This window comes from Solanum dulcamara, chromosome 7 (assembly GCF_947179165.1).
Source record: "Solanum dulcamara chromosome 7, daSolDulc1.2, whole genome shotgun sequence".
NCBI lineage: Eukaryota > Viridiplantae > Streptophyta > Magnoliopsida > Solanales > Solanaceae > Solanum > Solanum dulcamara.
In genome coordinates, this window is record NC_077243.1 from 79215047 (window position 1) to 79228259 (window position 13213).

Below are 13213 nucleotides of genomic sequence, written 5' to 3' on the forward strand. Positions count from 1 at the left end.
TTGGAACCTAACCAATCATGAAAAAGAGGAGCAAGTGTCAACAACAAAACCAGCTGCCATATCATAATTTGCCAATCACTTGCATAGTTATAAAACTTAATCACAAATTTCAAGTTCGAATTATAGGTATGAAGTCATATTTATTAAAAAATATTTTTACCTCTTCGATGTGAGATTTTTTGATGGAACTTATATTTAATCAAGTCGACAGACACAAATAGAAGAAAAAACAAAAGAAAAGCACTAAATAAGAAAAAAATAAAAATTAGAAACAAATTCTATCTCTAAACAATAAGACATGTCTCTAATTCTAGTTAATAATGGATTATTATAAATTAAAAACATTATTATCTACTCGACGAATATCATAAAAAAAACCGTAATTGATTCCTCATTTTTTTTTTACAGAAAGGATAAAGTTAAAGAACCAATTATAAAGGGAGTAGTTGTGAATTTCACATTGATTCCGTCCTATTTAGCGATGAATTATCATAATCCGATTAGCTATTTATCGACCAATAGAAAAAAAATATTAATTGCTGTTGTTGCTTTTTTTCTTTCTTTCTTCTTCTAAAGAAAGGACAAAGATGTTCAACAAAGGAGTTAGTTGAGTAAAGTTAATGAAACCATAAAGGGAGTAGTTTTCAGTTTCAAACAATTTCTCATATGATCACTTTAGTTAACAATTATTATGTCCGAAAGTCCCTTTTTTTTATTGAAGAAAATTAGAATAAAAAAAATGCTGACTTTTTAAATAACTATTAGTTGAGTGATCATTGGAGAAATTAACTCATATCTAAGGATGTTATTAAAATCTAAAATTATCATGTCCCATTTATTTGTCTTTCTTAATGGTTTTAGTATATATATATGAAGTGTTACATAGGCTAAAGAAACTTACCAATGGCTCAACATGAAACTTGTTCTGCTTGGTTAATTTTTCTTTCTCTTCTTGCAATCAAAGTGTCCTTTTCTGATGTTTGTTGTGTAAATCTTGATGGAAATGGTTACATATCGGCCGTTGGCGATTCGGGGATGAGAAGGGATGGGCTAAGAGTTGCTATAGAAGCATGGAATCAATGCAATGAAGTTGGAGAAGAAGTGCCTAAAATGGGAAGTCCAAGAGCTGCTGATTGTTTTGATGTCTATAAAGCTTCTCCTCAATCAAAAGGTTGGTTGAATTCCTTTGTTAATGTTCTTTTTTCTATGTTGCACCGCCACTATGATCTTGCTCACATTGTCGGTTTACAAACTTCAATGAAGGAAGATAAGGTGTCAAGGCGATTATGATGAATCCTTGCAATACAGAACATATCTCCCGAAAAAAAATAGCTTAAACAGAATGATATGATCAATGAAGATTCATATAGCCGACTTGATTTTCTTGGGATTGATGCATTGTTGCTTTGTTTTTTTTTTCCTAGGTTGTCTTAAAGATTTAATGGTTATTGCTTTACAGGGACAAATCATTGTTCTCATTGCAATGCAATTCCATACATGTTGAACAACCATTGGCAAATTCATAATTTAAACTTAATAGATTCTGAGGTCTTCAGAAACACGAGTTCAAAACTTGATATTTATACTACTTTTGGAGAATTTTCATATAGAGTTATGTAGTTCATGCTGAAAGTAACTCGTATCTCTCAAAAGATAGCTTAAATGGAGCGACATGGTTAATGAGGATTCATATAGCTGACCTGGTTCGCGTATCTCCCAAAATATAGTCGACTTGTTGTTTTTTCTATATGTAGTCTTAAATATTTAAATGTATCTTTACAGGGGCAAATAATTGTTCTCTTTGCAATGCAATACCATACATGTTGGTACATAGAGTGACAGAGGACGAAAACAGGTTAGGCATAGGAAAATTATTTCATGGATTGGAGAAAAGGGCAATTCTTGATGTTGATCATTATGCAGCACAAAAAGAACTCTACTTGGGATCCAAATGTCAAGTTGAAGACAAGCCAAATCCTTGGCAATTCTGGATGATCATGCTCAAGAATGGAAACATGGATACATACGCTGCTAAGTGCCCGAAAAACGGGCTCTCCTCAGGCCCGTATGGGCCTGATAGCAGGTTTCCGTGTTTTGGCAAAGGGTGCATGAACCAACCATTGATTTTTCACAACTACACAACTTTACAAGGAGCAAATAGGACTACACTTAAAGGGAGTTTTTTTGGTACATGGGATTTGAATAGTAGATTGAGTAAATCAAGAACAGAGAACAATTCTTTCTATTCTGTGAAATGGAAGAAAGAATTGGGAAAAGGAAGTTGGATTTTTCATCATGTGTTGAGGACATCAAATAAGTATCCGTGGCTTATGCTTTACCTAAGATCAGATGCTACATTTGGTTTTTCTGGTGGATATCATTATCCAACTAGGGGCATGTTAAAACTTGTGAGTAAAAACTTGAACTTTTCTTGATTACCCTCCCCCCCCTCCCCAAGTCTACCTCGCAGGAGGATCAATACTGTTCTGACTCACCCTCCAGCTTGACTCGAACCCTCAATCGGTAACCTACCGATTAATGGTGAAGGTGCTCAACCACTTGAGCAAGCCTCATTTGTCTTGATTTCTTTTCTTCATGTGGGAAAAAGGTCAAACATATATCTCTAATGTACAAATTATCTTAATTTTACCCTTTGTTATATACTTTAAAGTCATTCATACCCTTGTTGTTAGCAAATCGTCTCATATTTGCCCTCGATCCAAATCGAGCTCCAATCTGAAGTACAACGGATGGTTTTTAAACCATAGCAAAAAGTAGAGAGGTAAATCGCTCTGCATCTTTTTCTCAAAGTCTCTTGACACATGGAGTCCACCCCATCCACGCTGAATCTAGGACAAAGACGAGATGATTTGCTAACGACAAGGGAATGAAAGGCCGAAATATGCACCTTTTGCCTCAATGTATTTTGACTTGTGAGTTCATTCAATATACACTGGATCTCTGTTAAAGTTAACGGCAAATACAGGACGATTTGCTAAGATATGAGCTTGAATGGCCAGAAAGTATAACGAAGGGTAAAATTAAGACATTTTGTACATCATATGTGCAAATTTGGACCCCTTATGAATCTTTGAAAAAATTATTGCTACTTTTGTGTTGTGTAGGTACCAGAATCACCAAATTTTAAGGTGAAATTCACATTGAATGTGATAAAAGGAGGAGGTCCAAACAGCCAATTTTACTTGATGGACATAGGGAGCTGCTGGAAGAACAATGGCAAGCCATGTGATGGAAATGTAACAACCGACGTTACGCGATACAACGAGATGATCCTGAATCCAGAAACACCATCCTGGTGCAAAGCAGATAGCCCAAAATTGTGTCCACCATACCACATTTTCCCAAATGGATCAAGAATTCATCGAAACGATACGATTCGTTTCCCTTATGAGGCTTATCATATGTATTGTGCACCTGGAAATGGTGAATACATTGAGGAGCCTAATGCTCATTGTGATCCTTATAGTAATCCTCAACCTCAGGAGATTTTGCAGATTTTGCCACATCCTGTTTGGGGGGATTATGGTTATCCTACTAGGAAAGGAGATGGTTGGATTGGAGATCCAAGAACATGGGAACTTGATGTTGGGAAGTTGTCACAATCACTTTATTTTTACCAGGTTTGAATCTATTTTCCCTTTTGGATTTCAAAAATGAGTTTAAACAAGCTATTCGGTCAAACTTTCAAAATCTGCTTATTTTGAAAAATATTTTTTTAGGTCTAAAGTGCTTTTCCAAATAGTACTTTTGGAGAAGAACAATTTGTGTTTGACTAATAAATTTGAAAAGCACTTTTGTTGATATTAGACCTATGTTGCTCGGACTCTTCAAAATTGTTGCCGCACCTATGTCAAACCCTCCAAGAATGCACTACTTTTGGAGGATCCAATATGCACCCGTTGACATTTTGAAGAGTCCGAACAACATAGATTAGGGCAACATCTTGTGCCTGATCAATGCTTGAAAAGTGATTATGAGGAAAAACTACTTTTCTTTCGGTTTTTGTAAAACAGTTTCTGTTACTACTCAAAATGACCAAACACCTAAACTCTCTAAAATAAGTAATTTTGGCTTCACGAAAATGTGGCCAAACATGCTATAAGTTCTATGCACTGACGCTTTTGAAAATATGTACACATTGAAATGACTTATAAGGTACTTGCAAGTAAATCTCTTTGACAAGCGTTAACCGATAACCTAATAAAACTGACTTATAAGGTACTTGCAAGTAAATCTCTTTGACAAGCATTAACCTATAACCTAATAAAACTAGTGATATAGCTGCTATAATATGTTAAATTACACTAATAATATTGAAAGACTTTAGACTGTTGGTGTATATAACTTAAATCCTTTCAAAAAATACCATGTAACAATCATTTGAAAAACATTTCCTAGGTATAGTTAGGTTGCCAAATTGATTTCTTTCTTGGATAAAATTTAATAATGGAACATGTTTTCTTGTAGGATCCAGGAACTACACCAGCAAGGAGGAAATGGACTTCAATTAACTTGGGAACTGAAATTTATAAAGACCCAAATCAAGTGGCAGAATGGACAGTTAGTGATTTTGACATTCTTGTACCTAAAAAAAAGTTTTAGACGTAGAAAAGAAAAGAAAAAATTAAAAAGATTTTAATTTTTTTTTAAAAAACAAATTTGGGAAGATTCAATTTGGTCTGAAGAAAGAGCACAAGTTTTCTCCAAGGGGTGTATTTTTTTTTCTTTAATATTTTTTGATTTGTTCCAAGTTGTATGATTGAAATTGAGAAATAGATGAAGCTTCTTGTGGTATTTTCTTTCTTGAAATTCTGTTGCTCAAACTCTCCCAAAATATTGTCGTATTCGTCTTGATCCTCTAAAAATATACTATTTTTGAAGGGTTTTATATGTACATATCAACATTTTTAAAGAATTCAAACATCACTAATTTGAGCAATTTAGCTTTGGCTGAAAGTGGATTAAGTGGTTGAACCAAACACTTAGTAATTTAGCTTTGGCTGAAAGTGGATTAAGTGGTTGAACCAAACACTCTTACCAACTAACAAATTGTCAATTTGGAGAGAAGTCAGCAATTAACAACTAACAAACAGTCAAAACTTATTAGAAAATTGATTTTAAAATTATTAGTTTGATGATCTAAAAGATTTGTTGAAAAAATATTAATCTAAAAGATTCAATAGATTTCAAAGAAACAAATCAACTACTATCTACCAATAAAACGCCAAATCAAGGTTGACTTCTTAACATACTATATTAGTATATATTTTCCCATAAAGTTTAATATATTACTCCCCCATTTTAATCTTATGTATCTTACTTTTTTTTGATTTAATATATTTAAAAAGAATATCTCTTTTTATATTTTCCCGCAATTATCATTATATCCCAAATGACATTCTGTTATAAAACGACCTTACCACCAAATTGTATAGTTGGGTGAATGAAATCATTTCACCCTTAACTAAAGTCACAAGGCTCAAAACTAGTTAAGGATGAAGGAGTGTCACCCCACCACAACTTTCCGTGATAGTTCTTTTTGTTTCATACTAGTTTCTCAACACGTGAGTCCTACGTGTTTATCAAGTCATAAAGTAAAGCAAAATTTTGAATATATAATTATAGAACTAAAAAAGTAATTTATAAATTTACGTGAATCACTGTATTGTGATTTGTTTATTGCAATCAAGACGATTGAATGTCATCTGAACCGATAATATTGGATAGTCTGACCCATTTTTACTGAATCAAATAAAGATATCCAACTATGCAAATGAATAAACAAATTAAAGTTTAATTAGATTTAAGTAATTTTTTGTTACTCCTATTATATTTTTATTATTACATAGAAATATATAGTTAAATGTATCTTACCTACTACTTAGTTAGTTACTTATATATGATATTCTTGGTAATAACTTTTCTTTTATTTTGTATGTTGAAAAAACTTTAATTCTAATTAGTAAAAATCGGAGTATTACCAAATATGTGATGAAAGAAATCCAAGTAAAATGTTAAAATAGTACAAGACAAAGTTACTTCGGGTGCAATATTAAATCAAAAAATAAAAACAACTTAAAACTCCTCCTTAATATTATTATGCAAATTGTGTTAAGTGAATTTCAAGTATTTAGCACAAAATAAATTCGTTCATAGCAGCAAAATCAATAATAAAATGAGACAATGCTCACAGTAGGACATTTAAAGGCCGATACTACAAGAATTTTAATTACCCATTTAAAAAATTTATAGTCAAATAATTTCCAGATACATTATAATTTAATTAACTATTACGCATTAAAATGTGCAATTTATAGAAACTGCACCTATATAAATAAATCTTTTTTCTCTATCAATATTGATCATGTACATAAATAATAAAGCATTCTTTAGAGGTTACATTCATAAATTACAGCAAACTGCATTAGAAAATCAAAGATAATAGTGAAATAGAGAAAGCTAAATTCAAAATAATGCGAACTCACTTAAAATATAATTATCTCCAAATTATAATCATTTAAAATGCATCTCAGATCAACAACAAATTAAAGAGTAATACCTAAAAAGGTCATTCAACCATGAGAATAATCTAATTAAAATGGCAAAATACATAATTTTTTTGCGCAATTACACTTGAAATCATTCATCATTATTTTGAAGAACTTATGTTGATTAAAAAACTCTTCCCAGTACTTTTGTTTTTCAAGCACTCTGCATCTCTCAAATTGTAGTCATTTTCTTTACATGACTTGTGATTTTTTTTTTTAATATATCCCTTTCGATTGTACAATAACTCTAATAAAAAAATATAGTCCAACTCATTCCGATCATTTTTTTTCTTTGGTGTTTTTCATGTTCCAACTGGTTGGCTTCAATCTACCAAAGGTGGTCACTAAACGGCAGCAACTATTCGGAAGAGGTAAATAGGTGTATCATGTAAGTATATATCTATTTTTAGGTTTTAAAATTAAAGTATTTAGACAAATAATATAAAGGGTATTTAGGTAATTTAACTTTTAAATTTTAGAGTTCATGCTTTTAAGATAAGTATAAATAACGAAAAGTAATATCATATAAAATTGCACATAATTATTATAACGTTTAGTTTACAAACTAAACTTTGCATCATTAATATAATTTCTACATAACTAATACAACATTTGATTTCCATGAAACAAGCAAATGTTTCGACTCATTTCCTTTGCAAAGTTGAAAGAACTCACTATGAGAATTTCAGTAAAGGAACTGAAAAAATGGAACTTAGTGCTAAAAAAAAGGCAGTCCGGTGCACTAAAGTTTCTGCTATGCCCTTTGGAGAAAAACCGGATCACAAAGGTCTATTGTAGGCAACCTTACCCTACATTCCTGCAAGAGGCTGTTTCCAAAAAATTGAACTCATGACCTGCTACATGGCAATAACTTTACCAATTCTATATTGTGTCCAAAAATAATACCCTGGTAGATGGTTGCTGTTCTAACGCTTTTTTTGATATGCTAATTCTTGAGATAGGGCCATCATGCACAAAACAATATCAATTGTAGAAAGAAATAACTCGTGATAATAAATTTACAACAATTTACCGTTTAAATGAAACATTGTACATGAAGAACTTCTCTTTTCAGTTTTCAGTTTTCGCGAATCAAATTAGTTGGCTCGCTTAGAACATACTTGGGCAACTCGTACTTGGCGCCTGCAATCGAATAATAGTTGATACAAATATCAGTGGTGGATCCAGAGTAGTTCGTTATGTGTTAAAACATTCACCAAATATCTCTAAATATTTAACTGTGAACTCAGTTATTTTCACATATCTAATTTAAAGTTGTCGTAGGAACCTATAAACTTCAAATCCTGGATCTAGATATGATGAGATTATAGAGAAATGAAGTCAACAAGTGTTTGGCAAAGAGTACTACTACAAACCTCTTTCGTCGTAGCATATTGTTAAATCAGGGGTTTGCACGATTATCCCAGCACTATCCACGATTGCTTGTGCAAGGCTTATATCCGACTCTGCTGCAGCTCGGAGTGCATCCCATATCTCTGAAGAGGGAAAAATAATAGTCATGATATTTTCATCTGCTATGCTGTTTTATGAATCGACTTATCTTACTAGTACATATAAGTATACACATTCATTTAGCAGTTTTGGTACTACTGATCCTATTCTTGATCCAATGTGGAAACAGGGTATGTTTATTATGCCCTTCATGGGGGTGGGAGGAGTATCACGGGGGAGTGTAATGAGTTTGAGTATTTCTAGTCACGAAGGTGTAGATGTAACACATATTGTGTTTTCTGGCTTCACAATCAGCATCATCATTGTAATCTAAAAAACTCTAGCTATTGCCAAAGGTGAAGCAGCACTCATAAATTTGATGACCCATCGATTATCTGGGACTGATGACACAAAAGACAGAGTAGCTCAATGCCTTGAACAATATCTCAAATGCATGGACCAAGGACAAACTAAATGCAGTTCTTGAATTTAAAACTGGTACTCCTTCTGTTTCAATTTGGTATGTCTTACTTTCCTTTTTAGCCTGTTTCAAAAAAAATTGTCTTTTTCCAATTTTGACAGCTCTTCAATTTCAACTTTCCACGTAGCATGTTTAAAACCACAAGATTAAAGGACATTTTGGTACATTCTACATTTTTTTTTAGTTTAAAACCACAAAAAACTTCTTTACTTGTTTAAACTCCATGCCAAGTCAAAACCAGACAAGCAAATTGAAATATAAGGAGTAAAATGTTAAGCTAAGGAGCCTGTCTTGAAGTGAATAGCATCTCACTAGTTCAAAGAAAGTTATGGAGCTCGCGTTTGCAATATCATAGGCACAAAGAACATTGAGATGGTACTTTTCGAAAAAGAATACCGAGATCTTACTAACTCCTAGATCTAGGAACTAATTATTCCAGAAATCCAGAAATAGGAAACAAGTATAATAGTAAAACTTCCCGTATTCTATGGAGATTACCTTTTCGACCCCCATAGTGTGGTGCTGTGTCCCAGAATTCATCACGCATCTGCACAAGTTGAGCTGTCGTAATAGCTTCTGAATGCTTCCAAGGCTTTGGTTTTCGTATCTGTTTAGCTGCTTCTGCAATCAAGAAACAAGCTCAGAATTCCGTTATGTTCAGGAGTACTATTAAAGCATATATGTCATATAAGAAGTTACAAAAATGGTCATGATCTATCAGTATCGGATCCTTAAAACTGAATGATGAACTACCACTATGCAAAATCGTGTATCTAAAAGTAAATAATGTAAAAGAGAACTAATAATACTAGTCTTAATGTCCTAACATTCCTACGTGATTTTCTCTCCCCATGAATTCTTCCTTATATTGCTAAGCTCCCATTCAAATCAGGTGTCTACACACAACTGGTTTTTCATTTTTCTAAAGATGTACCTGCCTCAGAATGAAACTGTGTCCTTCACATTAAGCTACTGAACACCAGTGTTCTTCATATTACTACATTTTGCTGTTAGCACGAGGGACTCATGCACAGAGCGACACTCAAACTTGGCCTTAGCTGGCAAGTAAACACTTAACAAGAACAAATACAGACTATAAACTTTGTGATAACAGGTGGGTATGACGGGTATAATGGAGACATGACTAAGTGACCTAAGTATTGATCTAACATTTGTCTTCCTAGGATTATAACTTTCTATAAAATGCCACCGTAAACCATCCGATACTAGACACCACAGATAAGAATGAAATGATCAATTTGCTAAACAACATGGGTAAATTACTATCAGCAAATTAATAAACACTGACAGCACAATCTCACTCCACCTGTAAAACACATGCTAAATAGTAGATACAGTATCATTTTTAAGGGAAAACCAAAAGTAGGGTAATTGAAGGTTGTTAAGATTATTCACTCGGAGGAAAATAATCCAAAGTCGTTACAAAATGAAGTGCAAAGATCGTTACTGTAAGAAACAAAACACTCATCATAATTCATAACATTAACACCAGAGCTATACAGAGAATGAAGAGGAAAGGCTAGACATAGTAGAAAACCATCAAACATATAGCATACTAAGAACTTCAACTGAAAAAGACAACTAAGTCCATAGCCGGAAGTTTAATGCAGAAGGTTTAGAAATTATTGGTTGTCAAATCAAGGGAAACAAGATCTGCAGAATGTTTCACATATTACACATTGGCAAATGGATGTCTGACTGTAAACTAGATGACCATCAAACCACCCTAACCAGGCCACACTAGTTACAAAATGAACCCATATGCTCAATTTGCTCTGATAACTTGCATATGACAGACAGGCACCAGCAGTTCATTTTATCGTAGTACAATTTAAGAAGTTCTGCTCAGCCAAATAACAAGTTCATCAGATTTTTTTATTTTTTTTTGCATTTGTATTATCAACAAATTAAGTGAAATTTCAATCCTATTTGACAAGATTACTGATATGCAGGATCATTTGGCACCTTGGGTATGATGCCTAACATAATCAAAATTTTAAAAAATATTTTATAATTTCCCATGGACTCTGACTCTACCCTAAGATGTAACAAACTTAGGTAAAAGACTATCCAAACTGAAACTGCAATGAACTCTAATTAGCCTAGTCTCTCCGTTGATGGGCTAACAACCTGAAATCTACCTCACAAAGCCTAAAGCTCTGACATTGCCAGTTGAGGCCAAGTTGAGGTGTCTACATGTGCACTCTCAAAGTTGGAGTGCTTACTTGTCGGCTGAGGCCAAATTTGAGTGTTTAAAAGTAACTAAACTTGTTGCTTTTAGGTACTTCTTGACCTTCAGCCAACACACTCCATGGATTCGGTTTCTACTCCTAAAATCGGTCCACTTATATCCACTTACTTCAGACTTGACTCAAAATTGGAAAAAAGCAACATGGTAAGAAAATCTGTTGATAAAAGCCAGTGATAAGAAACTGGTTCTTTCCAGAGGCTGCTCAAACAGATAGAGGACAAGCACAAGATATTGGGTGTTCGCAATCTATTTGAGACCTGCTGTCTCACCACATTTCTAAAAAGTACTATCAATCATTCAGAAGCAAAGTACAGTGCTAGAAATCATATTACGGATCAAAATGTGCACTAGTCTAAACTCAGGTAAAGGCGACTTTTATTTCCTAAGATAATTTCTCCAGCTTAACTTTTACACTCATTTCTTTAGTCAATACGGAGGACTCATAGAGCTGACGCCAACTAGTTTCGGATTGAGGCATAATTGATATATCGATTCTTTAGTCAAATAAGCAACCACTCATTATCTCTATAACTACAAGCTAACCTACCAGCATAAAACAATAACACTATTTTCTAAAGACAAATTTTCATTTTTTCTACAACTGAAAAATTCGTCTCGAGACAACCCTTTGGGCAACTGCACACTTCAAAACTCAGGGATGATTAGGCATGCCCCTCCACCCTTCTCAACTTAAATACAATAACAAACCTAGTGTAATCCAACAAATGGGGTTTTGGGAAGGTATAATATACCCAGCTTTACCCCTACCTCTATGGGGTAGAGAGGTTGTTTCTGATTCATTCTCATCAACCCTCCTCTTTTATCCAGGCTTAAGACCGACAATGTTAACGAGCACACATAGGTGAAGCTCCTTCTCCACTTAAATAATTCGTCTGGGGCAAGGCTCAAACTTGTGACATAAGACACCAAGTCCCTCAACGTTTATGGATCGAGCTAATTCATGAGGACACAATTAAAAAGTACTAATACCTCCCAACACCTAATTCATCACAAAGATAGTTCTCAAACATCACTAACTAATTGGGATATGAATCCTCAAAGTACTTGAGAAGGAAACTCCCAGAAAAACAAAACAAAACAGCTAAAACAATAAAAGTAACCAACTTTACCACAAATGCAAATCCATCAACAAAAAAAAATGTGAGTTAACAGCAAAACTTACACCATATAAATCTATAACCAATTGAGTATACCTAAAAATTGGTACAAAACAAATAATTTCACAAAAGAACAAGAACACAGGCGCTGTACCATTAAATTCCAGAAAAAGAGCAAAAAACAATAAAAGAAACAATCTTTACAACAAATGCAAATCTCTTTACAGCAAAACTTACACCATATAACTCTATAATCAATTGGATATACCTAAAAATTGGTAATAACAAATAATTTCACCAAGAATTAAAAAAAATAAAAAATTAAACAAGTACAGTACCATTTTCTTTGGATCCAGAGCAACCCATGTTCAAGAATCACCCAGAAACAGAAATTGAGGGGGGAAATGACTTATTTACATAGATTTCTGTATGGGAAAGTGTATAAAGAGAGAAATCAAAAGAGATTTTTGAGTTTTTGTGATTCTTTTGAAGTGTTTTTGCGTGCTCACCACTCTCAGTGACAGCTATACACATATATGTAAATATATAATCGCTCTGTCTATATTAATATTTTTCCATTCCTTTTTACTTATTAAATTTTGACACAACTATTAAAAAAACCAATAATCGGTATAGTGAGTTTACCATTTTATCTATATTAATTGATAGAGTTTTAAATATAGTTACTCACTATATTTTTCAAAAATATTAACTTAATGTTAATAAATTAAGGGTATAATAAAAAAAAATGTCCTTTCTTAATTTGTCAAAATTGACAAGTAAAAAGGGAAATCAAATTAAGAGATATTTGACAAGTAAATAGGAACGAGGAGTATATTAAAAATAATTGTGCAATTTTATTTGTCATATTTGAAAAATCAAAAGATAATTTATCACTTTATGTATATTTGACCCTTGCTATTAAGTACTATTCATTTTTCAACATTTAACTGACTTATAATTAATAAGAGTAATATAATAAAATTATTTTTCTGTTTATTGTTTGTTAAGGGGTGAGTCAAGTCAAACGTGGAGATGTAAAGATGGACGGAGGAAGTACTTATTTGACACTTGAGGCTTGATAGTTTTTTTTTATGGTTTGATCTGCTCGATATGTTTCATCCGTATAAGGGTCTAATTAAATCTGAATTCACATATGAATGCTTTCAACATTCACATTAGATTTTAACTAGATTTGAATTCGCGGAATTTCTATATTGCAATTTGCAAGATCAATTTTTGGAGGCGGCACTCTCAATATTAGTATTGGAGCCCAATAATCAAAATTCGTGCTAGGGAATGATCATGGTGGGAGTGTCAC

The 13213-nt window shown here is 33.0% G+C and overlaps 2 protein-coding genes across 4 annotated transcripts; one reads left to right on the forward strand and one right to left on the reverse strand.

The window, feature by feature from the left end:
- Positions 1 to 827: 827 nt before the first annotated feature.
- LOC129896522 (uncharacterized) lies at positions 828 to 4809 on the forward strand. Its single transcript, XM_055972447.1, has 4 exons — positions 828 to 1171; positions 1783 to 2408; positions 3126 to 3641; positions 4489 to 4809. Exons 1-4 carry the CDS (start codon positions 904 to 906, stop codon positions 4621 to 4623), a joined length of 1545 nt encoding a protein of 514 aa, XP_055828422.1. The 5' UTR covers positions 828 to 903; the 3' UTR covers positions 4624 to 4809.
- A 2266-nt stretch (positions 4810 to 7075) lies between these two features.
- LOC129895018 (uncharacterized) lies at positions 7076 to 12433 on the reverse strand. 3 transcript variants are annotated; one of them, XM_055970643.1, is made up of 5 exons: positions 12231 to 12430; positions 9001 to 9123; positions 7946 to 8065; positions 7603 to 7712; positions 7076 to 7396 (listed from the first exon to the last, which is right to left on the reverse strand). In XM_055970643.1, exons 1-4 carry the CDS (start codon positions 12256 to 12258, stop codon positions 7648 to 7650), a joined length of 336 nt encoding a protein of 111 aa, XP_055826618.1. In that variant the 5' UTR covers positions 12259 to 12430; the 3' UTR covers positions 7076 to 7396; positions 7603 to 7647. The 3 variants fall into 3 exon arrangements, with proteins under 3 accessions (XP_055826618.1, XP_055826620.1, XP_055826617.1); XM_055970645.1 differs by lacking the exon at positions 7076 to 7396 and having other exon boundaries at positions 7558 to 7712; positions 9001 to 9117; positions 12231 to 12433; XM_055970642.1 differs by lacking the exon at positions 7076 to 7396 and having other exon boundaries at positions 7558 to 7712.
- Positions 12434 to 13213: the final 780 nt, after the last annotated feature.